At 37.1% G+C, this 27,505-nt stretch overlaps 1 protein-coding gene across 4 annotated transcripts in view; it reads right to left on the bottom strand.

The window, feature by feature from the left end:
- Window positions 1-27,505, bottom strand: part of LOC126190770 (proton-coupled folate transporter-like) — a 269,533-nt gene that overhangs the window by 131,332 nt on the left and 110,696 nt on the right. The window contains exon 6 of one of the 4 annotated variants that reach the window (XM_049931298.1): window positions 18,660-18,816. The exons of the other annotated variants lie outside the window; for them this stretch is intronic. Within the exon in view, the coding sequence (XP_049787255.1) occupies window positions 18,660-18,816 (157 nt within the window). The remainder of the gene's footprint in view (window positions 1-18,659; window positions 18,817-27,505) is intronic. 4 annotated transcript variants of the gene reach the window in all.

Here is a 27,505-nt window from a genome sequence, read left to right as displayed (position 1 = left end):
AGCAGTCCTAATCAGAGATGCACTGACAACTGGTGGCCCCAACATGACCCAAGCCTAAACAACTAAGGTGTAAGAAGAATATAGAGTATCACAATTAGCCATACATTTGTCAACATTCTGACAGAACAATCCCATACTGTGGTTTATTCAAATTGAGTCAAGTTTTCATTATGCAGGAATTACCACTGATTCAGCAGTGTTTCCCTTGGTAGGGGGCCAACTAGGCCATCAAATGCCCATGGAAATTCAAGGTATTATAACTGCACTGCTGTCAGAAGACTCTAACAGGAGCCTAAAAACTTAGCTCATCTGAAAAATAGCCACTTCACAAGAAGACTGCCTCTGACAAGTACTCATGCAAGAAGCCATTCCACTACATTTGGCCCTTTCAGAGCAAGGTGGACATCAGTACTGTTCCTGACAACCTGTTGCATACTACATACAATATGGACAACTGTCTATCACAACAAGTGAAAGCAATCATAGCATCTCAAACAGCGATGTCACTGGACTCCTTTGGCAAAATTATGGACGGCATACAAGAGGCTATCACTCCCACATGAGTTGGTGCCATGGCAGAGCCATGCAGCAGTACAGCAGCAGTAGTCATGCTTACTGATTGTGATTCACTGGCAGAGAAGATAAGACATTCTATGCAAACAGCTCTACAAAATACTTTTTCAACAAGGTGCAACAGGGGCAGAAGACATGATCATTCCAGTTCCAGAAGCGGCCTCAATTTCTAATTTAGAACAGTCATTATTCTTGTGCTATTGAAAATTTGGTGAACAGGTAGACAAGTGAATAAGTCCATGCTCACTCCCAAGCACCAATGTCAGACAATCTTAGGCACAGCCAACTGCCAGGCAGGATCACAGTGCCTGTTTATTAGTGACAGGAGGTATGGCCTGAAATATGTACAGTGAAGCATCAAAGAAACTATTATAGGAATGCATATTGAAATACAGTGATATGTAAACAGGCTAAATATGGTGCTGCAGTTGGTAACACCTATATAAGACAACAAGTGTCTAGTGTAGTTGTTGGATCAGTTACTGCTGCTAAAAAGGTGGGTTATCAAGATTTAAGTGAGTTTGAACATGGTGTTATAGTTGGCACATGAGCAATGGGAGACACCCGAGGTAGCAATGAAGTGGAGATTTTCCCGTATGACCATTTCACGAGTGTACCGTTAATATCAGGAATCTGGTAAAACATTAAATCTCTGACATTGTTGTGGCCAGAAAAAGATCCTGCAAGAATGGGACCAATGACAACTGAAGAGAATTGCTCAACATGACAGAAGTGCAACCCTTCTGTAAAGTTCTGCAAATTCCAATGCTGGGCCATCAACAAGTGTGAGCATGCAAACCATTCAATGAAACATCATTGATAGAAGTGATACGGGACCCCTGATGTGTCTAGATATGAATCTGATGGGTGACACATAAGTAAGCATCCTGTCTGATCACCTGGATCCATTCATGTCCATTGTGCATTCCGGCCTACTTGGGCAATTTCTACAAGACAATGCAACACCCCACACGTCCAGAATTGCTACAGAATGGCTCCAGGAATGCTCTTCTGAGTTTAAACCCTTCCGCTGCTCACCAAATTTCCCAGACATGAAAATTATTGAGCATATCTGGGATATGCAATGGGCTCCACAGAAGAGATCTCCACCACCTCATACTCTTATGGATTTATGGACAGCTCTGCAGGATTCATGGTGTCATCCAGCACTACTTCAGACATTAGTCGAGTCCATGCCATGTCATGTTGTTGTACTTCTACATGCTTGAATGGGCCCTACACAATATTAGGCAGGTGTACCAGTTTCTCTGGCTCTTCAGTGTAGTAGATACAGGTTCTGAATTCAGCATATTCCATGCACCTTGTTGCATTGCTGTCACCCAGTGATCACATTCTGCTTGTCAACTGCTAACAATGCCACAACATTGACATATGTAACTCAGCATATGGAATTGGACTTAGAAATACACTGTGCATTGATCTGGGACTTCATCATCACCAATGTCTCAGAGCTAGATGATGGTGTGGATTTCCAGGCATACTACCAGCAGATACTGGATGTAGCAAATTCCTGACTCATGAACAGTGTGGCTGGCCTGATTACACAAGGGTTCTGCTGCAGCATGACTGTACAATGTCCCAAACTGATGCAAGAAAAGGAATGTTAGTACACTTATATATTGTATTATGCCAGTTTCCTGCTCTGACTAGGACACTGAAGCTCTGAAACAGATGCAGCCTAATACTGTGCCTTTTATCAAGACCACAGATGGACCTCCAGTATCATGCATGCTTAGATGTTTAGAACCAAATCACCTGGCAGTATCTAAGGCCAAGTTTGGCACTATGTTAAAAGAAGGCATTATCTGACCATTGAGTGGTTCAGGGTCATCTTCACTGTACCCAGTTCCCAATAAGAGTGCAGCATAGCATCCATGTGCTGATTATGATGTGCTTAATGTAAATACCATACTAGACCATTACTGATTCCATTGTTATGAGATTATAATCATGCTTTATATGATGCAATGATCTTTAATGTGCTCGATTGTGCCAAGACTAATTCTCAGACATTGGTGACAGAAGAGGTTGTACCAAAAACAGCAATTATTACGACATTTGGGTTATTTGAGAGTATGGTAAAGTCTTTTGGTTTACACAGCACAACCCAAACCTGGCAAAGATTTATTGATTCTGTACTACAAGACCTACCCTTCTGCTTTGCCTATTTTGATGATGTCTTGATCTTCTGGACCAGCAAAGAAGAATATCAACAATACCTAATAAATGTGTTCAAACTGTTGGAACAGTATGGTGTCATTTTGATCACAAACAAATATACATTCAGCTGCTGAAGCCAATTTTCTTGCTCATCATATATCTTCTGCAGGGTTCCATCCCCTACCAGACAAGGCTGAAGCTATTCTGTGAATACAGAAGCCAAGCACTGTCAAGAAGCTACATTGGTTCCTCAGAATGCTAAATTTATATCACTGGCACCTATCACAGGGAGCAGAGCTACAAGAACCCTTAACTGCAGCACTTTCTAACATGAAAGGAAACTCTCTGATGCAGCATCCTCAAAAGCAGCAGAATCGTCAGTGGCGGAACCAACAGCTAAAACAACATATTCAGCGGTAACTATTGCCCGTCCTACACGCAACAGAAAACAAACTCAGCGTTTTTTATGGTGAGTAACACGAGAGATGAGGATTCAAAGTTGCGTGAAGCATCTCTCTCGTGTGTTCAATATGAGTTTTCCACACCCCAAGCAATACTATCAACTAATGTACTGAAAAAAGCCATTCCTAGCAAACATCACGCAAATGCAGAGGTGAGAAAAAATCAAACTTTGTCTTTATTCCACCAAAATATATGTAGCCTCAAGAATAAAATAGACCAGTTGCTAATAAATTTAAAAGACGAGTGTGAAAGTGAGCCTGATATACTGTGTTTCTCAGAACATCACGTTAAGAATGGGATCCACATGATACAGATTGAGAACTTTAGTTTAGCTACTCATTACTGTAGATCTGTTATGGAAAAAGGTGGTGTTGCAATATTTATAAAAAATAATATAGTGTATAAATCCCTAGATTTAAGCAAATACTGTTATGAACAACATTTTGAGGTGTGTGGCATTGAGTTAACAGCAGATAGTGCAACTGTTATTGTTCTGGCTGTTTACAGGGCACCTGCTGGAAATCTAAATGTATTTCTAAGACAAACTGAATCCCTTCTGGTCCACCTATGTAGGAAAACTAAATCTATCATTGTTATGGGTGACTTCAATGTGGACCTTTTAACAGAAAATAGAAACAAGACAGATTTTGAACATTTAATGTACTGTTACAATTTAGTACCACTTGTGAACACTCCAACTAGAGTAACTGCCAGCTCTAGCACTTTAATAGATAATGTATTTGTAGATAAGGATATTTGCAATAATTTAACCATGAAAAATATTATAAATGGTCTCTCTGATCATGAAGGGCAATTCCTCACTCTAAACCAAATGAATGTACAAAGAAAAGAAAATTTCATTTGGAAAACATTTAGGATTATAAACAGACACACCACTGAAACCTTTAATCAGCAATTACGGCTTGTGGACTGGTCTCCTGTATATGCTACAGTTGATGTTAATTCAAAATTTAATATATTTATCAATGAAGTTACAAGCCTTTTTGAAGAAGCATTTCCTAAAAAATCAGTGAGAGAAAACCTGTGCAAATCTGGAAACAAGCCTTGGATTACTAAAGGCATCAAAATCTCTTGTAAAACAAGAAGAGAACTATATGCTGCAGCCAGGAGTTCAAATGATAACAGTAGGATTACACACTATAAAATCTACAGTAAAGTTCTGAATAAGACAATTCAGGCAGCAAAGAACATGTGCTTGAAGGCAGAAATTGACAACTCGAGCAATAAAGTAAAAACTATCTGGAAATTTGTAAAGAAGGAAACCGGGAAAAATGCAGTTTGTAGTGAAAATATCCAAATCAAAAGTGAGGGTAATCTTGTTAGCGATCCAAAAACAGTTGCAGACACATTCAACTACAATTTTTTAACAGTAACAGAAAAAATAGGTTTACAAGGGTCCATGAAGCAAGCCATCAATCTTTTGAAAGCTAGAGTACCTGGTTTAGTGCAACACATGAAGGTAAAAACAGTCACTGTTCAAGAAATTGAAAGTGTTATTAAATCCCTGAAAAGTAAAAACTCTGCTGGAATTGACAACATTTCTAACAAATTATTAAAATACTGCTCCAGCCATGTAAGTAAAGTCCTTTGCCACATTTTTGATGCATCACTTAAGCAAGGAATAGTTCCTGAGAGGCTTAAGTATGCAGTTGTAAAACCGCTGTATAAGAAGGGGGATAAGACGGATACTGCTAACTATAGGCCAATATCACTACTGACAAGCTTTTCAAAAGTTTTAGAGAAACTAATGCATGCCAGGATAGTTAAGCATCTCAGTGAACACAATAGCTTCTGCAAAAGTCAATTTGGATTTCAGAAAGGTTTGTCAACAGAAGATGCAATATTTGCATTTACTGGCAAACTCTTGGAATCTATAAACAAAAAACTGAAAGTGATTGGCATATTTTGTGACCTAACAAAAGCATTTGACTGTGTAAATCACCAAATTCTTTTACAAAAAGCTGCACATCTCGGTATAAGTGGTGCAGCAGGGAAATGGCTCGACTCATATCTGTCAAACAGAAAACAAAAAGTTGTAGTAGATAGTCAAGATGGTGTCCCTATATCTTCAGAATGGGGTACCATCTCATGTGGAGTGCCGCAGGGCTCAGTTCTGGGCCCCCTACTTTTTATTATATTTATAAATGATCTTCCTCTCTCTACGGAATATTGTAGATTCACCATTTTCGCGGATGACACTACACTACTTATTGATAATTCGGAAGATAAGCTTGAGGTAACGGCAAATAAGATTTTAAATGAAACGGTGAACTGGTTCAACATTAATGGTCTTATTTTAAATTACTGTAAAACAAACTACATTCAGTTCCACAAAACATCCAAAGATGAGGAAATATTTGTAAAGGTAGGTGAGCAGACAATAAACAGGGTAGATTCCTCAAAATACCTAGGCTTGCATATTGATAGCAAACTGAATTGGTCCAGCCACATCGTGGATCTGTGCAAAAGACTAAGTTCAGCAACATATGCATTGCGCATTGTTTCTTCTTATAGAAATATGGAAACCATGAAGTCAGCATATTATGGTTACTTTCATGCAATTATGGCATTTGGAATTATATTTTGGGGAAATCAGCCACTGGCAAAAAAAGTACTGTGTGCACAAAAAAGAGCCATAAGGATCATGTGTGGAGTCAATCCTAGAGCCACATGCAGGAATCTTTTTAAGAAGCTTGAAATACTTACATCCACTGCGCAATATATATTCTCATTGATGTGCTTCATAAGGAAAGAAAAATCCATCTTTAAGCTGAATAGTGCATATCACAGTCACAATACTAGAAGGAAACATGATATCCACTATGAACAGCCAAATCTAAGTATGGTGCAGAAAGGAGTCCATTTCAGTGGCTGTAAGATTTTTAATGCCCTCCCTTCAAGAATTAAGTGCTTGATAGATGATGATCTCCTGTTCAAAAAAACCTTAAGGCAGTTCCTATTGCAAGGATCATTTTATACATTAGAAGAGTTCCTGAACTACAGTGTTTAACATCTCTTGTATTGTAAAATGCAAATGTATGCCCAAATTTGTAATACCGAATATTTTTATTGTGAACATATATTTTGCAATATTTATTTCTTTGTAACACTTATTATTTTGTAATCTTTATCTCTGTCTAAAATGTATTTTTGTAGTGGGACCTAAGTTACTGTTCACTGTTTTTTGTTTTGTAATCTCTATCTATATCTAAAATGTATTTTTTTGTAGTGGGACCTAAGTTACTGTTTACTGTTTTTGTTTTGTTTTATGTATTACCATAAATTCTGGCCAAAAGCTTGTAAAATTGACACGTTCCATATCCTGTGATACTGTCACAACATGGATCACCGGAACAAGAGATAAATAAATAAAAAATAAAAATAAGTGCACTGAGGCAAAGAGCTCTGCCTTTGATGCCACACTACAAAGCTTGGTAAACACTGCACTTCTAATGCATCCTGCACTTGATGCACTCTTAGTGATGGTCATTGATTCAAGCCTAGCACTTACAGGTATTGTATTACAACAATGGACAGATGGCTCATGGCAACTGCTGGCCTTTTATTCTCATAAACTTTCATTATCACAACTTAAGTGGAGTACTTACCATTGAGAACTTCTTGCCATATACAAATCTGCCAAATGTTTCTAGCCCCAGATAGAAGTGAGAGATTTCACTATCTATATGGACCAACAATTTTTAACATATGAATTGAGGTGGAATATGAACTGTTCACTATGACAGTATAGTCATATGGAATTTATGGTGTAGTTTACTGCCATCAGGCATGACTATGATATGGACAATGTGATAGATGACTGCCTTTTATGAGTCAGCAATGTTTTGAGCCCCACTGACTACAACACATTTGCCCAGGCACAATGGACTGACCAAAAACTTCACACTTTCCTGAATGACGTCAACTCGGCACTACAGTTGTAGCTCATTAGTGTCCCTGGCACAGATATTAAACTATATTGTGACATCTTGCAACAAAGATCCCAAGCTTTCCTGCCTGCTCTATTTTGCAGGCAAGCCTTTGACAATTTACACAACTTTGTTCATCCCGAGGGTCATCTGATGTTCTGTCTGATGTTGAAGTGCTTTGTCTGGCCAGCAATCAAATACTGTCATGAGTGGATGCACACATGTATGCCAAACCAATGCACCAAAATGTCTCACACATACATGCACCAGTGGACAAATTCTCTGACACCACCTCATGTTCCGTGCACGTACATCCCAATGTTATCGATCCATTATCTCCATCAAATGGTCAACAATACTTATTGATTATGACAGATCATTTCACTTGAAGGCTGGAGGTAGTACCATTAGATAACACCAATTCAGAGACATTAACCTCTTCCATTGTCTCCACATGGTTATAAAGATTTGATTGTCCACAGCATGTAACAATAGTTCATGGACAGCAATTTCAATCAGAGTTATTCACCAAGCTTGCAATTTTCTTTGAGTATGTCCATCATAAAACCACATGTTAACATCCAGCAAGCAACAGTGTGATAGAGCAATGGCACTGCTTGCTCAAAGCTGCTCTCATATGCTGTAAGTCAACTTGGGACGACTGCTCTGCTGATCGTGTTAATTGGTCTATGAAATGTTTACAAATCCAAGATAGATGCTTCATTGGCAGAATTGGTTTTCAGTGAAATAATATGTCTTCTGTGCTGATTTGTTGACACCAATTCTCAGCAAACTGTCATGCAAGATCAGCCAGACTTTCTATGTCACTTGCGTCACCCCGTCACTTGTTTTTGTCTGCATTAATGATCCTCACATGGTACACCACCATGCTATGTGTATCATTATTTGGCCAACTGTTCACACATAATGCTATGTGCAGACAGCATGAAATCTTCTCGACAAGCTCCATACATGGGCTCACACCATGTGTTACAGAGACATACGAAGATGTTAGATATTTCCGTCAAAGGCAAGACCACAACTGTCCCCATCAGCCATTTCAAACCAGTGTACATCTTTCACCATGTACTGCTGGCTGTTGTTTCAGGATGGCAGCTTCATCTTTCTGTGACAGCAGTGTAACTGCAATCTCGACCTGAAACTGGCGACAAGCCACTCTGTATGGCATGTGCTTTCCCTGCATGTTTCAGAGGTGATGCTCCACTACCACCATGGGGACTGATTTAGTGACACATCATCATCTGTCATTGACTTCTGTGTGTTGTCATCACATTTGTCTAGTGGGACTGTAATGTTGTAGCAACAGTGCTCTTTATTCCTTACTTTTTGCTTACTCTGATAGAGATTGTACATAGTTACATAATAGATTGACTACTGACTCATTGTTAACAGTCTCACCCTCTTTGGAGTTTCAGTACACCACCGTCAGCCCTTAGAACATTGATTCTTGACCTTTCTGACACAATTACCCATAAGTGCAATCAGATGTCAGCTGGTTCCTTCTGCCCCCCCCCCCCTCCCCCCCAGTTATCATTGTTAACAACCAAATTAAATCTAGAATGGAAAAGAATTTTCTTTGAACACTTTTATTTTTGAAAGGATGAAAGATAAATGATAGTTTTTGTAGGTATCTTGTTAAATGAGGAATTAATGAGTCAATCAGACAAGTGGTACTGCTTACTTTTAATAATCTTTATTATTTTACAGTATGATGAAGAAACACGTCATGAGTGCTACTCACATTCTTAGAAAAGAAAGCTGACTATTCACAGTGAGAGTAGACACCTGTTACAAAAATTAATTCCTCTGCACCCATCCTCCACCATCCTCTACCATCACTTGCTTCCCAACACCATGTGCAACCAAGTTAAAATGTGTGCATTATACTTATTGTTGGTAAATCACTTGATTATTGGGCTCCTTACTTATGAACTGGCAGAAACTGGAAAACTTCAACCTGTCATTTCTTTGTGTCTCACCAGTACGCTCTATAGCAGTGAAGTGCTATTACATAGTTACTGTTACAGTGTGTCCTCAGTCAGTTCATATATCTGTTGCTGAGTATATAATGAAACAATTTCTGGTCCATTGTGGGAACTACCTACAGCTCGGAGAAGTCATTTTCATGAGATTTTAAACATATGTGATATATGTGTCTAAATGTCACAAATGCATTGTACAATATATATTTGTAAGGGGTGAACTATGTGAAGAAGATGTTCATACATTCAATTTACAAGCTGTAACCTCCATCATGCTATGTTATCCATTAATGCTAGTATTAGGAAAAATGTTAATTATTGATGACTTAAATAGTCAATATTTCAGTCCTACAAAATAATGATAACACTAAGGATCTATTAAAAATTATTTGGTTTTGTGACCAAAACACAGTCAAACACTTTTTTCTGTACTCCTCAAGAAATTTCGTTTTATCCATCAGGGGGAATCACCATCAAGTTAGGAACCACTGTCCAAGATGGTATGCTACATGTACAGGAGTCCCATTCCAGCTCACAAATTTGCCTAGTCAGATAAAATAAGTGGAACACAGATGAGTACAACTTATTGCATTATTAACAATATATTTACCCTATACAGATAGGTTTTCTACCAAGTGACTAAATTTTAACTGTTGTTGTTGTTGTGGTCTTCAGTCCTGAGACTGGTTTGATGCAGCTCTCCATGCTACCCTATCCTGTGCAAGTTTCTTCATCTCCCAGTACCTACTGCAACCTACATCCTTTTGAATCTGCTTAGTGTATTCATCTCTTGGTCTCCCTCTACGATTTTTACCCTCCACGCTGCCTTCCAATGCTAAATTTGTGATCCCTTGATGCCTCAGAACATGTCCTACCAACCGGTCCCTTCTTCTCGTCAAGTTGTGTCACAAACTCCTCTTCTCCCCAATTCTATTCAATACCTCCTCATTAGTTATGTGATCTACGCATCTAATCTTCAGCATTCTACCTTAACTAAATGTCTTTTATTACATAATCATCCCCCACACCATGCAAGTGATGCAATACACACCACAGCATGGAATTGTTTTATGTGATTGACTCAGTCCTTCTCATAAGATTAATATAGCCTGATAAGTTTGAGACTGTACTGGTAAACCCTATGTACATCCATTCATATGTATGCATCTATGTACATGCTGCTCTTGCTAAACCTATATCATAGTCCTTTACTTTTGTTTTTGATACTACGCTAGACACATTCACATGTGTTTTTCACTTGGTTCAGTCTAATGTAGTTGATGTACGATCATTAAAAAAAAATTAATAAAGATATTATGATGTTATATTTTATAATTTATAAATATTTTTATATAATTATAATAGAAGGAAACATTCCACGAAGGAAAAATATACCTAAAAACAAAGATGATGTGACTTACCAAATGAAAGTGCTGGCAGGTCGACAGACACACAAACGAACACAAACATACACACAAAATTCAAGCTTTCGCAACAAACTGTTGCCTCATCAGGAAAGAGGGAAGGAGAGGGAAAGACAAAAGGATGTCTTTCCCTCTCCTTCCCTCTTTCCTGATGAGGCAACAGTTTGTTGCGAAAGCTTGAATTTTGTGTGTATGTTTGTGTTCGTTTGTGTGTCTGTCGACCTGCCAGCACTTTCATTTGGTAAGTCACATCATCTTTTTTTTTTATATATAATTAGGTGGATATAATAGAGGGAAACATTCCACGTGGGAAAAATATATGTAAAAAGAAAGATGATGAGACTTACCAAACAAAAGCGCTGGCAGGTCGATAGACACACAAACAAACACAAACATACACACAAAATTCTAGCTTTCGCAACCAACGGTTGCCTCGTCAGGAAAGAGGGAAGGAGAGGGAAAGACAAAAGGATATGGGTTTTAAGGGAGAGGGTAAGGAGTCATTCCAATCCCGGGAGTGGAAAGACTTACCTTAGGAGGAAAAAAGGACAGGTATACACTCGCACACACACACATATCCATCCACATATACACAGACACAAGCAGACATTTGTCTTTCCGCTCCCGGGATTGGAATGACTCCTTACCGTCTCCCTTAAAACCCATATCCTTTTGTCTTTCCCTCTCCTTCCCTCTTTCCTGATGAGGCAACCGTTGGTTGCGAAAGCTAGAATTTTGTGTGTATGTTTGTGTTTGTTTGTGTGTCTATCGACCTGCCAGCGCTTTTGTTTGGTAAGTCTCATCATCTTTCTTTTTACATATATTTTTATATAATTATATTTTTATATAATGTATTTGCTGTATCTAGGGAACTAAAGGTGGCATACTGTAACACTGAAGCTTATTGCATGTGAATACACCAAAAATAACTTGAAAAATTAAGAAAAAAGAAGATTTGAAATTCACAAAAACAAAAATTTTGAGGGATCAGATGGTAAACTATCAGGGTAATTGCAGACTGTTTTTAACATCATGATATTTTAAACAAATATATCAAAATAAAAAGGTATGTTTTGAAGTGGTTGAACAAAAAGTGAAGTAATTCCTGTGTAAATATGACTGTAAAGCCAACCCAACAGATCTCAGACAGTTTATGTGATACCAACTTTTAACTAGCATTTCCAAGTTCTGGATTTGTCAGAATATGAAGGCATAGTAATGTGATACTTCAGCCTCATTAGTTAAACAAGGAAGTAGAAATGGGTGGTGTACTGGCCTTGCTTGACATCCTGGAGTGTTCAAAATATCATTTCAGTGTGGCTGTTATGACACTGACCAAACAGTATGCACTGAGGAGCAATGCTGGTTGGAACACAAGAGGTGCTTATGCTGAGGCTATCCTGAAGAATCAGCCATTACAGAACACACTTTAGAAAATCAACACCAAATTATATTCACTGAAAAATATTTCATTATAAGTTTGAAGGAATTTTGGGATAGAATCATAAAAGAAGCACTAGAAATAAAAATATCTGAAAAACCATCAACAAAGATAACAGCTGGGGTCCTGACCATTGTGAGGTTGAAGCCACCACTACAGATGTGGGACAAAGACAATGCCATAAATGGTGAGGAAGAGAGCACCAGTGACGTCACAGCCAGCAGTGTGGCTATATAACGGCAATGTCTTGGTAACCACTTGACAGTGATTGAGAAGAGCTTGGTCAAAAGACTGAGAAGGCTGGAAGTCCCAGAAGATTTGTTTTTATATCTTCCCAATTCCACAAGATTCTATGTATTCTGTTCAACAGGCTTGGATTCAAAAGTGATTTGGCTGTTAAATGCAGCCATGAGACCCAGAAAACTATGAATTCAGAACTTACACTCATGATTTTCAACTATTTTTTTCTGGCATGAAATTAAAGGAAAGAAAAACAACTAATGGATTTTGGCATAGGAAATATTCTTGAATGGCCATCCTTTCCAGTAGGATAATGTTATTAAATGAGGAGTGAAAATATCTGCACTCATGGTCAAAGCAGCACACAAGGTTTTGGGGTGCAAAAACTCCTACAATGCTGTGGTTGATCACTTGCTCAGGAATCTTTGACCTGCTGCAGATGAAGGTGATAACTGCACTAATTCTTTGAAATGATAATGATCCCCACCAGACTTCAACAAGGAAAAAGGTACAATTACGTTTCTTTTCCAGTTTACAATGAAGTCATTCAATACAATGATAATGATCCCCACCAGACTTCAACAAGGAAAAAGGTACAATTATGTTTCTTTTCCAGTTTACAATGAAGTCATTCAATACTGCACACAACTTTAGACTAGAAGAGGTGAGGGAAGCAAACAGCCATGTGCTTTTCATAGGAGCCATCCTCAGATTTATCTTAAATTAAGATGAGGAATTCATGAAAAACATAAATATGGATTGCCAGTGGGGATTTAAACCCTGCTTCTTCTAGATGTGAGTCCAGTGTCAATCACTGTGCCATATTTTTCAGTAGATTTCAGAAGAGGAAACATAACTGCCTTTCTCCAAATGTCAGGATACTGTTCAACAGACCAAGTTTTATAAAACAACTAAGGCCTATGTATTAATGTCTCCAACAAAGATAAAACAGCATGGCCTAATGGATTTGGTCTGGTCCAGAGGCTATTCCTTTTGTCACAAACTGAGTGGGTTCCAGCCCCCACATGGAGAACAGATAATTTTACATTGCTAAAGAAGCTAAACTTTGCCATCTTCACACTAATGCAGATGTCCTGAAATTTTGGACTTTGTGTGACTGAAATGGTGATATTACAAAAATGTAGTGCAGCTGCTTGGATCTTAACCTGCATATCCACCAAGATGCAATTCTTTTATTTGGCAGTAACAGGAGGTGTGCTGATCTTGCCTTGCTTTGTATGAGATGTGGGACTGTCAATGGAATTCAGTAAACCTTTCTGATATACCTTCTTGTTCTGTTTATTGTCATTTTGTGCTTATGATCAATTTTCTGCTGAAAAGCTACATTCTAACTGATGCAGAGCCACTTGCCTCATCCTATTTGTATAGTGGCTTTCTGTGATTTCCTAAATAGTGAGTTATCTTCTAAACCAATTACTAGATTATAGTGGCCTGATAAATCACACTATTGATATGATCCATCATTTCTTGAACACCATCTTGATGACCATATATAGCCAAATCGATGTATAATGCCAAAGTGACTAGATGATCACCTATTTTTTGTGACTTCTTGTCACACACTGCTCTACTTCTGAGATGGATCCAGACTGGAAACTGGTCACTGAAGTGTAAACAAGTGCACACTATCTAACGAGCAGTATCTGCAAGTGCACGAGAGTAGAATGGGAGATTATTGATATAGCCTGAAGTAAGTCAATTGTCTTGAATTTGCAAGGGAGGTGCCCTCTCCCAATCACTCACCCCTTGGTACAGATAGTAACTGTGTCTCATAACCTATCACATTAAGTTGAGAGCCCACTTTTCTGAAGGTACTGGAGAGTCTATGGAAAGCCATTTTGACCTAGACTTGATGAAAGGAAAATTGTAATGTCACCTACAAATAGTAGAGAATGGGGCAACTCTTGCCTCACAAGCTGCTAACGACTCATGGGCTGAATATCTCTCAGGATAAGGAAACCCCTTCTGCCAAGTGTCAACAGCCTCCTAGGAGAGTTGATGAGCAGGTAGAAGGCAGGGCACTCTCTTGTCCTGAGAATCAGAAATCACTCATAAAGATGGATAAACCTGACAAGGCCAATGGCACAAAATATGGAAGGCAAGGGAGACCACCATGTTAAAGACTCATATGGTATCCCCAGACCCACTTGACTGTACTCTCAAGTAAGGTTGTTCCTGAGAAGAAATACTCCAAAATAGGCCCACAATTGGATCTCTGGGTGGGCACTTACCCATAAAAACTATACTCTGAATTATATCAAGATAAGAGGAGGAAAAGGGAAAAATCTCTATTGATGAGTGCTGCATAGAATATGAAGATGATGAATAAGAAAGGAAAATTAGAAAACATGAAGAAAGAAATGGAGAGACAGAATATCAGTCTTTTAAGTTTAGCAATGTTCAGTGGGAAGGAGAAGGAGAATTTGAATCTGGCAGTACAACGTAATTCAAATAGGATCAAAATCCAGGGAAAATAGAGTTGGAGTAATATACAGGAGACATCTAGACAAGAACATAGTGAGAGCTATTCCAGTTAATGACAGAAAGTTACCAGTGAAGTTAAAGAGGAACCCTGCCACCTTCAGAATTTGAAAGAGAATATTCCAGTCAACATTGTCAAAAGCTTTCTCTACGTCTACAAATGCTAGAAACGTAGGTTTTCCTTTCCTTAATCTATTTTCTAAGATAAGCCGTAGGTCAGTATTGCCTCACATGTTCCAACATTTCTACGGAATCCAAACTGATCTTCCCCGAGGTCAGCTTCTACCAGTTTTTCCACTCATCTGTAAAGAATTTGTGTTAGTATTTTACAGCTGTGGCTTATTAAACTTATAAATTGGTAATTTTCACATCTGTCAATACCTGCTTTCTTTGGAATTGGAACTATTATATTCTACTTGAAGTCTGAAGGTATTTCGCCTGTCTCATACATCTTGCTCACTAGATGGAAGAGTTTTGTTAGGCCTGGCTCTCCCAAGGCTGTCAGCAGTTCTAATGGAATGTTGTCTACTCCCGGGGCCTAGTTTCCACTTAGGTCTTTCAGTGCTCTGTCAAACACTTCATGCAGTATCATATGTCCTATTTCATCTTCATCTACATACTCTTCCATTTCTATAATATTGTCCTCAAGAACATCACCCTTGTATAGACCCTCTAAATACTCCTACCACCTTTCTGCTTTCCCTTCTTTGCTTAGAACTGGGTTTCCACCTGAGCTCTTGATATTCATGCAGGTGATCCTCTTTTCTGCAAAGATCTCTTTGATTTTCCTGTAGGCAGTATCTAATTTTCCCCTAGTGATACGTGCCTCTACATACTTACATTTGTTCTCCAGCCATCCCCGCTTAGCCATTTTGCACTTCCTGTCGATCTCGTTTTTGAGATGTTTGTATTCTTTTTTACATGCTTCATTTACTGCATTTTTATATTTTCTCCTCTCATCAGTTAAATTCAATATTTCTTCTGTTACCCAAGGATTTCTACTAGCCCTTGTCTTTTTACCTACTTCATCCTCTGCTGCCTTCACTATTTCATCCCTCAAAGCTACAGATTCTTCTCCTACTGTATTTCTTTCCCCCATTCTTGTCAATCATTCCCTAATGCTCTCCCTGAAGCTCTCGACAACCTGTGGTTCTTTCAGTTTATCCAGGTCCCATCTCCTCAAATTCCCATCTTTTTGCAGTTTCTTCAGTTTCAATCTACAGTTCATAACCAATAGATAGTGGTCAGAGTCCACATCTGCCCCTGGAAATGTCTTACAATTTAAAACCTGGTTCCTAAATCTTTGTCTTACCATTATATAATCTATCTGAAACCTGTCAGTATCTCCAGGCTTCTTCCATATATACTACCTCCTTTTATGATTCTTGAACCAAGTGTTAGCTATGATTAAGTTATGCTCTGTGCCAAATTCTACCAGATGGCTTCCTCTTTCATTTCTTCCCCCCAATCCATATTCACCTACTACGTTTCCTTCTCTCCCTTTTACTACTATTGAATTCCAGTCACCCATGACTATAAAATTTTCGTCTCCCTTCACTATCTGAATAATTTCTTTTATCTCATCATACATTTCATCAATCTCTTCATCATCTGCAGATCTAGTTGTCATATAAACTTGTACTACTGTGGGCTTCGTATCTATCTTGGCCACAATAATGCGTTCACTATGCTGTTTGTAGTAGCTTACCCGCATTCCTATTTTCCTATTAATTATTAAACCTGCTCCTGCATTACCCCTATTTGATTTTGTATTTATAACCCTGTATTCACATGACCAGAAGTCTTGTTCCTCCTGCCACCAAACTTCACTAATTCCCACTATAGCTAACTTTAACCTATCCATTTCCATTTTTAAATTTTCTAACCTACCTGCCCGATTAAGGGATCTGACATTCCACGCTCCGATCTGTATAACGCCAGTTTTCTTTCTACTGATAACAGCATCCTCCTGGGTAGTCCCCGCCCGGAGATCCAAAGGGGGGACTATTTTACCTCTGGAGTATTTTACCCAAGAGGACGCCATCATCATTTAACCATACAGTAAAGCTGCATGCCCTTGGGAAAAATTATGGTTGTAGTTTCCCCTTGCTTTCAACTGTTCGGAGTACCACCACAGGAAGGCCGTTTTGGCTAGTGTTACAAGGCCAGATCAGTCAATCATCCAGACTGTTGCCCCTGCAACTACTGAAAAGACTGCTGCCCCTCTTCAGGAACCACATGTTTGTCTGGCCTCTCAACAGATACCGCTCCATTGTGGTTGCACCTATGGTACAGCTATCTGTATCGCTGAGGCATGCAAGCCTCCCCACCAACAGCAAGGTCCATGGTTCATGGGGGGAGGGTGAGAAATATAGGAAAGACAAAAGTGATGAGAATATGCAAGAGCAAACACCAGTTAACATATTCTTAGATGGAAAAATATAGAGCAAGTAAAATCCTTTCTGTGCCTGGGAAATTTAATGACATGGAATGAAAGGTGTAATGCAGAAATAAGGAGGCAAAAAGAGCATTTGAAAAGGTGAAGCAGTTACTAACAACACGAAGAATTCTAATGGAGCTGAGGAAAAGATTTGCTAAATGTTATGTGTGGAGTATAGTGTTGAACAGCAGTGATTCATGGGCAGTTAAAAAGGAAGAAGAAAGGTATTTATAAAGTTTTAAAATATGGCTATGGAGAAGAATGCTTAAGGTGAAGTGGACTGATAGACTTCAGAATAGGAAAATATGTGAAGAAAGGGGAATACTGGAAGTGATCACATGCAGCAAAAAATCTTATCTGGGTGATATACTATGTAAGAACTGTCTGCAACAAGAATTTCAGAGGGAAAAGTGGTAGGAATGATAGGAAAAGCTAGGAAAGGGATTACAATGATTATGAGAGGATGAACTTATAAACAGATGGAGGAAGATGCTAAGAGCCGGACAGTGGAGAGCCTCTACTTGAAACCTGTCATAATAGCCATACATTAAAGAAGAGAAGAAGGGAATCCACATAAGTAATGGGCAGGTGAGGTTCTTTAGAAGATCAAACAGTATTTCTCTGTCCAGAGCATTATATGATGGCAGATAAAAAGAATGCAATTTGATCTTGATTGGAATAAGAACTGTAGCAGCAACTACCAGTGTTTGTACCACAAGGGGAAATGGAGAGGAATTGTGTGTATCACTGACATGCACATCCAGCTTCACTTAGCCTGTTCTACAATATGGAGGCTCTTAATGAACCTGTGCATCCCCAACTTATTACATGAAAAGAATGAAAGTCAATATTCCAGACTAGATTTTCACTCTGCAGCAGAGTGCATACTGATACAAAACCTCCTTGCAGATTAGAACTGTGTGCCAGACTGAGACTTGAACTTGGGACCTTTGCCTTTCATGGGCAAGTGCTCTACTGACTGAGATACCCAAGCACAACTGGTGGAAGGAAAAGATTGTGGGTCATGCTTGGGTAGCTGAGTCTGTAGAGCACTTGCCAGTGAAAGGCAAGGGTCCAAGTTCGAGTCTCAGTCTGACACACAGTTTGAATCCACCAGGAAGTTTCAAGTTCCTTATTGTCCTTGAAAAATATAATCTTCTAGTTGAACATTCCCCATATGTGCCCACACCATGTCTATCATGACCATGCATCCTCTGCATCTGCATGGTACATTATTATTTTGAAAGACTTTAGAGAAAGGTGTTAGAAGTGAAACTGTGCAGTAAATATTGTGCACAACATCCCACTACATCTGTTTTAGCCCTCTTCCTCCCTCCATTACTTGCATATTTCAGGTGACAAGTCAGATCTGCTGGAAACTGAGCAATCCAGCTTAATAAACTTTCATATTAAACCCAAATAAACATTAGCTTTTATACGTACCCAAAAAATACTATTGCTGGAGCTGTAAGGGCAGATGAAAACAAAAGGAATGCTCCAGCCATTGTATTAAGAGTACTGGCATAAACAGCAGCAAACATTGGTCCATAGATAAATGGTGCAAATGCTTCACATATGCCAAACAATGAATTCATCCTCCCTGTAAAAACATTAAAATTCTAAGTGTTAACAAGAATAAAAATAGCACAAAACTATCAAAACTTCAAATTTTCATGCTGTAGTTTGGATCTTAATTGACAAATGTTGAATCCCTTAAAATTAATTACTTTCTAAATGAGCACTATTAACTTCATAGCTACATTTGTTGTGAACCCATCAATATAACTGTTTGCCAAAGCAGACAGTTTAAAGAAGGATATTTCTTAAAATTTACTGCATACAGTGTAAACACATTAAGAAGGAAAACCTTCCAAAAGTTTCCTTAAGGAAAGTGATGCACTTAGGTTCAACCACAAGTTATTGCACTGGATTCATTAAGTAATTTGGTAGATATTTGATGTACAACTAAAAGGGTATCATAGCCATATGTACAGTGTGTCTACAGTTTTACATGGTATTCAGTATTTTTAGTAATAATGTGATAACAATTCAACTGATATTTTTTCAAACAGTCGAGTGATGCTGAGGGAATTAGATTAGGAAATGAGACACTTAAAGTTGTAAAGGAGTTTTGCTATTTGGGGAGCAAAATAACTGATGATGGTCGAAGTAGAGAGGATATAAAATGTAGACTGGCAATGGCAAGGAAAGCATTTCTGAAGAAGATAAATTTGTTAACATCGAGTATAGATTTAAGTGTCAGGAAGTCGTTTCTGAAAGTATTTGTATGGAGTGTAGCCATGTATGGAAGTGAAACATGGACGATAAATAATTTGGACAAGGAGAGAATAGAAGCTTTCAAAATGTGGTGCTACAGAAGAATGCTGAAGATTAGATGGGTAGATCACATAACTAATGAGGAGGTATTGAATAGAATTGGGGAGAAGAGGAGTTTGTGGCACAACTTGACAAGAAGAAGGGACAGTTGGTAGGACATGTTATGAGGCACCAAGGGATCACAAATTTAGCATTGGAGTGCAGCATGGAGGGTAAAAATCGTAGAGGGAGACCAACAGATGACTACACTAAGCAGATTCAGAAGGATGTAGGTTGCAGTAAGTACTGGGAGATGAAGAAGCTTGCACAGGATAGAGTAGCATGGAGAGCTGCATCAAACCAGTCTCAGGACTGAAGAAAACAACAACAACAAACATTATCAGTATTAACTATGTGGTCACACTGGTGGAAAGACGGTAATGGAAGGAATCAGCCTGCAGCAGAATTTATGTTCAAATATGACGAGAAAATGTAAGCAGCAATAAAATACAGAGAGCAAAACATTATCTGCAGGTTGTATAGGGGCAACACTGCATTAAGTAGAATTGAAGAACATGAAACAGAAACAACAGTTGAGGAGGGTGTGAGATAAAGTTTTTGCATTTCCCCCACATTGTTCAGTCTGTAAATTGAGTGAGAAGTACAGAAAACCAAAGAGAAATTTGTAAAGAGAGAATAATTAAAAACTTTGTAGTTTTCTGATTAAATTGTAATTCTGTCTGAAATAGTAAATGATTTGGAAGATGTTTGAAAGGACTAATCAGTGTCTTGAAAAAAAATGTAAGTTGAACACCAACATTGGTAAAACAAGGATAATGGAATGTACTCAAATTCAATAAGGTTATGTGAGCAAATTATATTAGAAAGTGAGACAGTGAAAGTAGATGATTGTTTTAGCTATTTGAGTAGCAAAATAAATGACAGTGATCAAAGTAAAAAATACATGAAATGCAGACTGAGAGTAGAAAGAGAATTTAAATAAATCAAGTGTTATTAACATTCTACATATTTTTTTGTAATATCTATACATTTGCAGTCCTCTGCCACTAAATGGCTCTGAATTGTAGCATGTAACATCGCAGTGTGTAACATAACTATACCAGTGCGTGAGAAACAGCAAGATGTAATCAAATTTTGACTCTGAAGAGTTCATCCAGACTTGGAGCACCCTCTCCTTCAGCATGAGAACACTGCAAAAATCTGATGCCTTGGGTTCACTGTCATCTAGTGACTCCATACAGTCCTGAACTCATCCATTTCTCATAAGTTCCCAAAACATGAAGAACACCACTGAGGACTTCATTTCGATAGTGATGAAGTTGTGCAAACAAAGGTGAGGTTCTGGCTCTGCCAACAAAGTCACATATTGTACTGTGACAATATCAATAAACTCTCATTGGGAGAAATGTGTCCATCACCAGGATAACTACGTTGAGAAATAAATATGTAGACATGAAGAATAAAGATGAAATGTTAATAATATTTGTTTTATTTAGAAAGCTTTAAGAATTTTGACATAAAAAGATAGAGGTACTAATTTTCAGATCACCCTTGTAAATTTAAGTGTTACGAAATTTTTGTTGAAAGTATTTGCCTGTAGTGGACTCTTAAATGTAAGTGGAAAGTGGACTGTAAGTAGTGTATAGAAATAAAGAATAGAAGCTTTTTAAATGCAGTGTTTCATAAGAGTGCTGAAGATTAGATTAGTAGATCAAAATAAGAAATGGAGGGGTAATAAAGCAAACTGGAGAGAAAATAAATTTACGAGGCTACTCAAGTGAAGGAAGATATTAGTTGATAAGATACATTCTGAGTCATGAAGGAATAGATAGTTTAGTTATAAGAGAGAGTATGGGGGTCAATAAGCAGGTTCAAATGGATGTAGTTTGCAATAGTTATGCACACATGAGACCTTTTGCACAGTATACTGAATGAAGACCACAACAACAAGGAGACACTACTAGTACTAAGAACTGTGTAGGTGTATTATAAATAGCTGAGTCAATGTCAAAAGAGGAAAGTGTGTCCAATATCCATGGATGGATATAAATTATGGTGTCCATTGTTCATTGTCTTTTAGAAAAAAATTTAATAATTTATACTTTGTGCAATCCCGCCCCCCATTTTTTCCATTTGGTGAGAAGCATCCAGTAATGGAATTTCATAACAGCTGGATAACGATAATCTGTGCCAACTTGTGAGTGAAAATTAAATGTCAAGTATGTTTAATATGATGCTCTTTAAACAAAAACTGAATTTAAAATTAATAGTGTGGGAAAAGACAGATTACTACTTGCTACTTACCATAAATATTACACATTAAGTTGCAAGCAGGCACAATTAAAACACACTTACACATAAGCTTTATAATGAATCACCCTCCTCTGACATTAACTTTTAAAAAAAATAGAGATAACCGATACCATGTATACTATTTATTCTTGAAATAGGTTACCATTATCTCAGCTGTTTCATTAAAAAAATTAATATGATTTTGTATACAATGTATTATATTTCAGGCTAAAATGTATAAAAAAAGAAATTAACTTGTAACCATAGATATGTACTAACAATTAAAATTACTCTTCTTTAAAGAATAATTGAAATTACAAAATTTCTGGCAAACTGAAAATTTGTATTATTAATTGCACAATCAAACGCTAATTATTAAATATGTTTTTGGATTTCTTTATGAAATAATGATATAATTTGGTAAAGATTCTTCTCTGTCAAGAAAGTCTGTAAAGTAATTGGACAACTGTTTTGTTAAAGATGGCTAACTTCCTCATTGCAAAATAATGTAAAATCAATTTATTAAATATTACTTGTAAATATGTTCCCTTGACCTGTCCAATATCGTATGTACAACCTTACAATTCTATGTTTTGTATTAACTGCTTTGTTTAAGATAGATAATTTCCTTGCTACAAAATAATGTAAACATCAATTTGTAAAAATTTGTATTAACTGTTTTGTTTAAGATAGATAATTTCCTTGCTACAGAATAATGTAAAAATCAATTTGTAAAAATTACTTGTAAATAGCTCTCTTGACCTATCCAATATCATATGTACAGCTGTACAATACTATGATTGCCTGGATCAATAAAAATACAATACAATACAATACAACCTGTGTGTACTGCTGAATGTAAGTAGTAGCCTACTTTTGTGTGGCTAGGGCCTCCCATTGGGTAGACCGGTTGCCTGGTTCAAGTCTTTTTAGTTGATGCAACTTTGGCAACATGTGCGTCAGTGGGGATGAGATGATGATGATGAAGACAACACAACACCCAGTCCCTGAGCAGAGAAAATCTGCAACCCAGCAGGGAATCGAACTCGGGCCCCTTTGCATGATATTCCATTGCACTAACCACTCATCCATCAAGTTCTATTTAAGTAATGCCCTGACTTAAGTAGTAGTGGGAATGCCTCAGATGGAAGTAGAAATTTTTATAAATTTGACACCAACAATGTAATTATTCATTTTTGGAATGTGGAAATTATAAAGTTGGTGTGATTTAGAAGAGTGGGATAAAATAAAAAGATGTTCATAGCAACAGGAACTCTTCATCAGTTATTTTCTCTTCAAGAAACCGCAATGTTAAATCAAAATTTTGAGCAGTAAGAATGTACTATTAGACACAACAAGATTTTGACCCAGCAACAACAACAACAACGAAATAATCAAGATAAGTAAAAAAAGTTCTTCTTTTGAAGTCTTACTCATTTCAAAGTTTTAAAAATTTGTTCAAAGAATGAGTACTTTATGGGAGGGTAGGATTACAACTTTAATCCACAACCTTTGTCGGAAAAAGAGAAACATACGACATACACTCACTCAAGTTTGCAGTCATGTGTGCATGACATGTGCTTCCTTCTGTAAATGAATGATGTGTGTTTCATTTTCTCTGATGAAAGCTGCAGCCAAAAGCTTATGGGTAAGTGTCTTTTAATTGCACATGTCTGCAACTTAATGTGTAATCTTTTCAGTAAGTAGCAATCTGTCTTTTTCCTACATTGTTGATATTCCTACATGGAGTTTCCATTGTTTGAATTTAAAATTAATGGGGTATTTAATATGTTTTATATCACCATATTGTTGATTTCTTCTGCTGGAGATGTATGTTCTGTGATTTATATCTACTATACATCTTTTTCCTTCAGTGTTTCCCAATTTTCTCTTAGTGTATAGCCTTCAATGATGTTCTTTTTTCTACACTTAACAACCCATGAAAACCCTAAATTAACTTAGCTGCTCTTTCAGCTATATTATTAACTATTATTTTATTAACTACTTTCATCATACTAACTGTTTGGCTTCTACATATGAAAAATTACTCATTCCTGTATGGGAGTAATCCTGGAGTAAAGCTGTATCTAGCTGCAGATGAGAAATTAATCATGAAGTACCAGTCAGTGGCAGACGTATCTCTATTCTGTGTGCTGAGTTGCCCGGTCTGAATAACCCACCAATTTGATTTTTCTTGGCACATCAGTACCATCACTAAAGACCAAAAGAGTAACAATCCTTCTGATAAATAACAAATGTGCTACATTTATTAAATACTGCTCTACAAAGAACTGCATCTTTCATTTTGTACTGTTGCAGTGATTTTAAGACTACCAGATCTTGATTAGGTTTTTTGAGGCTACTTTGGGCAATAGTAAGGGTTTAGCATAATTCATTGTGATAAACACTGAAACATCGATAAAATCATTCTCATCTTCCACATACAGTATCAGTTCTTATCACAATAAAAACATTTTATCCTGCAGCTTGCTCTTCCCAAATACCTTGCCTGATCCACTGCACCAGGCAACCTTATTTTTAATTACTTATTAGGTTTTCGTCCATGAAATATTATAGAGGGCTCTATGTGTTCATGGTATTCAAGCATCCCATCAATATATGAAGCATTAAACAGCTTTTCCATGTTATTTTTACCACACTCCACATTATTGGCATTAATATTTTTAACATTTCACTAAGGTTTTCGAGACAAGGTATGTCGGAACTGTTTGCGATCTGAAACATTATTCTTACCGTCTTGGATTTTGCTCTTGTTTCCAATAGCTTGTGGATCATTGTCATTTGCAATATCAAATAAATTGTCCCAATTCTTTTTAAGTATGTCTTCCAGTGGCTAACAATACTGTTTGGCATATTGTTTAGCACTTTTATATTATTCTGCAGCTGTCTCCATTTTGAATGCAAGTCAGTACATTTTTTATTACACCTGGGAAGATATCTGGTTGGAATTCTTACTTTCTTCCAATAATATAATAGAATATATAATTACAAGATTCACATCTTCACTGAAAGTTAATTTCACTTCTTGTATGTTACAAAATAAAATATAAAAAACTTGTTGAATAACAGGCAATTTATGATTAGTTATTTGATGTTCCATGGCCTGGCACTGCATAATTCATGTGATTTAATGCTACTGTAATGACCTGCAGATGCATGTAGTGGTAGCAAGTACAATAAATTTGAACATGTCCATCTTGAAGCTGGCATGAGTTAATAAATTCCGATAACCAAAAAATTTTATACACACACACACACATTTCATAATAAAATGAAAAACTGGTGTTTTGGTTAAAAAAATTTGAAGCCAATAAAAAAAGGGTATCCTAATACAGACGAGTGATTGATAACCCTAAATCAGTGCTTAACAATGGCATGAGCACTTGCACATGTTCGGGCTCTTGCTTGTGAGCAGAGTGGTTGTGGCATGGAGGGGAATCAGGGAAATGTGCATGCAGTGTGTGGCTGCAACGACATGAGAGAAGTGGCTGTTGTGAAATGGGCTGACGGTTAGTTTAGACAGCAGTGCTCTCTAACAGCAATAATGGTAAGTCTGCATTGTGTAACACTGACACTGTCTTGACAAGTCAATCCACATGCAAGGAATCTTATCTTTTTGTAAATTGTAAACTTTCATGGGCAAAAGTGTCACACTTACTAAAATATTAGAGGATATGGTCTGTTATTCTGTTCTTATTTTTTGTCTTCTGTTCAAAGATTGGTTTAATGCAGCTCTCTATACTAGCATAATCGCTACTATAGTGAGCCGGGATGTGCAGTGCACCTTCAGAAAAGCTACAACCCCCTTTGAATATGTCCTTCACAGATATGGATCAAATGTTGGTTTTCCAGCCTTGGCATAATATCACAGAATATTTTAATAAGTCTTATCTTTTTGAACAAAAAATTTGGTTTTCTAAATGTTTAGTGCATCATAAGCTACTGAATACTTTCAGGAAGTCACTTTACAAAGACACTGCAGATCTTCCCACATCAAACAATCAGGCACAGAAAATGTAAAGTGCCTAAGCATGTATAAGAGATGTTAAAATTTAAAAAGGAACTCTTTCAGCAAGCTGTAGAAGAGGAAGAAAAAGTCAAATGAGGATGCGCTTCAGGTAAGTTTCAAAATCACACTGCTTTTAGCAAAGTCTATGCACCCTTTCACATATGGTGTTTTAATAAAAAAGAAAAAGAATACTTGCTAACTGTAGCTGAACATTTATGTCTGCTTCAGTTTGAACAGTTTCTGTCATGCTGTTATCAAACATGACAATCATACAACCCACACAGATCAAGGCAGAAGAGAGTCATGGCCATTCTGCAAAACATGACAATCACACAGCCCTCACAGATCAAGGCAGAAGAGAGCCATTGCCAGCTTGCAGAATCTTTGTAAAGAGTTTATTGCATGTTTGGGTGATGAATACTAAATATGTTGGTAAGGTACTAAATATGTACTAGGTACTAGGTACTAGGTACTAATAGGTACTAAATATGTTGGTAAGGTATAAGGATCAGAAATTAGATCCTTATATCAAAAAAGGATGCACAAAATGGAATTGATTTCAAAATCACCATGTGCAGAGAGAACTGAATCTCTTTAAAACTAAAGCCAGACTAAATAAAATCAAGAAAGGTGAGTCTTACATATGGATGGAATGGAAGAAGGAAGAATACCAAAAGAAGTTATATCATAGCAGACCAAACGATCAAGGAGGAATTGAAAAACCAAGAAAACAGAAATGATTTAATTTTGACCAGAACAGATGAATTGCTTACTTCTTGGAATAAAAAGAAGAAGAAGATTGCACTTGAAACCTTGTAACACATTGCAGGTGAATGCCCTCCATAAAACTATTTTGCAGGAAATATGACTAACATTATTTTGATAGCAGTGGTACACTGAGTTAGTGATACTGGAACTAAAACCATGACTTCTGGCTCTCTTAAACACTGCCCTTGCATTTGAGCCATCTGAATAAGTTTCACCTACTCCTTCAAAGTTTCAAACATTCAACACTAAATATTTAAAACAGTTGTCATTATTACAACACTTTTATATATTCACTTGTTTATAATTACTACATTTTATGGTTATCAGTATAATTTACAGCTTTCTCCCCTATGCTTTAAATGTATGTACACTGACATCTTTGTAGCTCCTACTTCATAATAACTGAAGTACAAGTGGCTGTACACATTCGTGAACAGGAAATAGCTCTTAAAGCAGAGGTATCTATAGTTAAAGAATATGGAAAAGTGGATGGAAGGAAAACTATATGTAAAGTGAGACAGACAGCAGGTGCTAAAAATATTATTTGGTGCAGCAGTTCATAAGCATGGAGAAAGTGCTGACAATAAATAAAAAAGTTTCTTTCAAGTTCTATTTAGTAATACCCTGACTTCTTTTATATCAGAAAATAATAAATACTTGTTTTCAGGAATCCAGACATGCTTTATATTACAGTTTTTACCTGTAGAGCACATATTACATTAGAAATTTATAAGAAAGCATAGTTAGTTAATTTTGTTTCTGATGGAACATTTACTTGATAAATTGTAATGATAAGGAATGAGATATTTTATATTCACCTCAAAAATTATTTTGTAAATATGATTACCTTTAGATCACATAT

The sequence above is a fragment of the Schistocerca cancellata genome, chromosome 6 (assembly GCF_023864275.1).
Source record: "Schistocerca cancellata isolate TAMUIC-IGC-003103 chromosome 6, iqSchCanc2.1, whole genome shotgun sequence".
NCBI lineage: Eukaryota > Metazoa > Arthropoda > Insecta > Orthoptera > Acrididae > Schistocerca > Schistocerca cancellata.
This window is presented reverse-complemented; position numbering and strand designations above follow the sequence as displayed.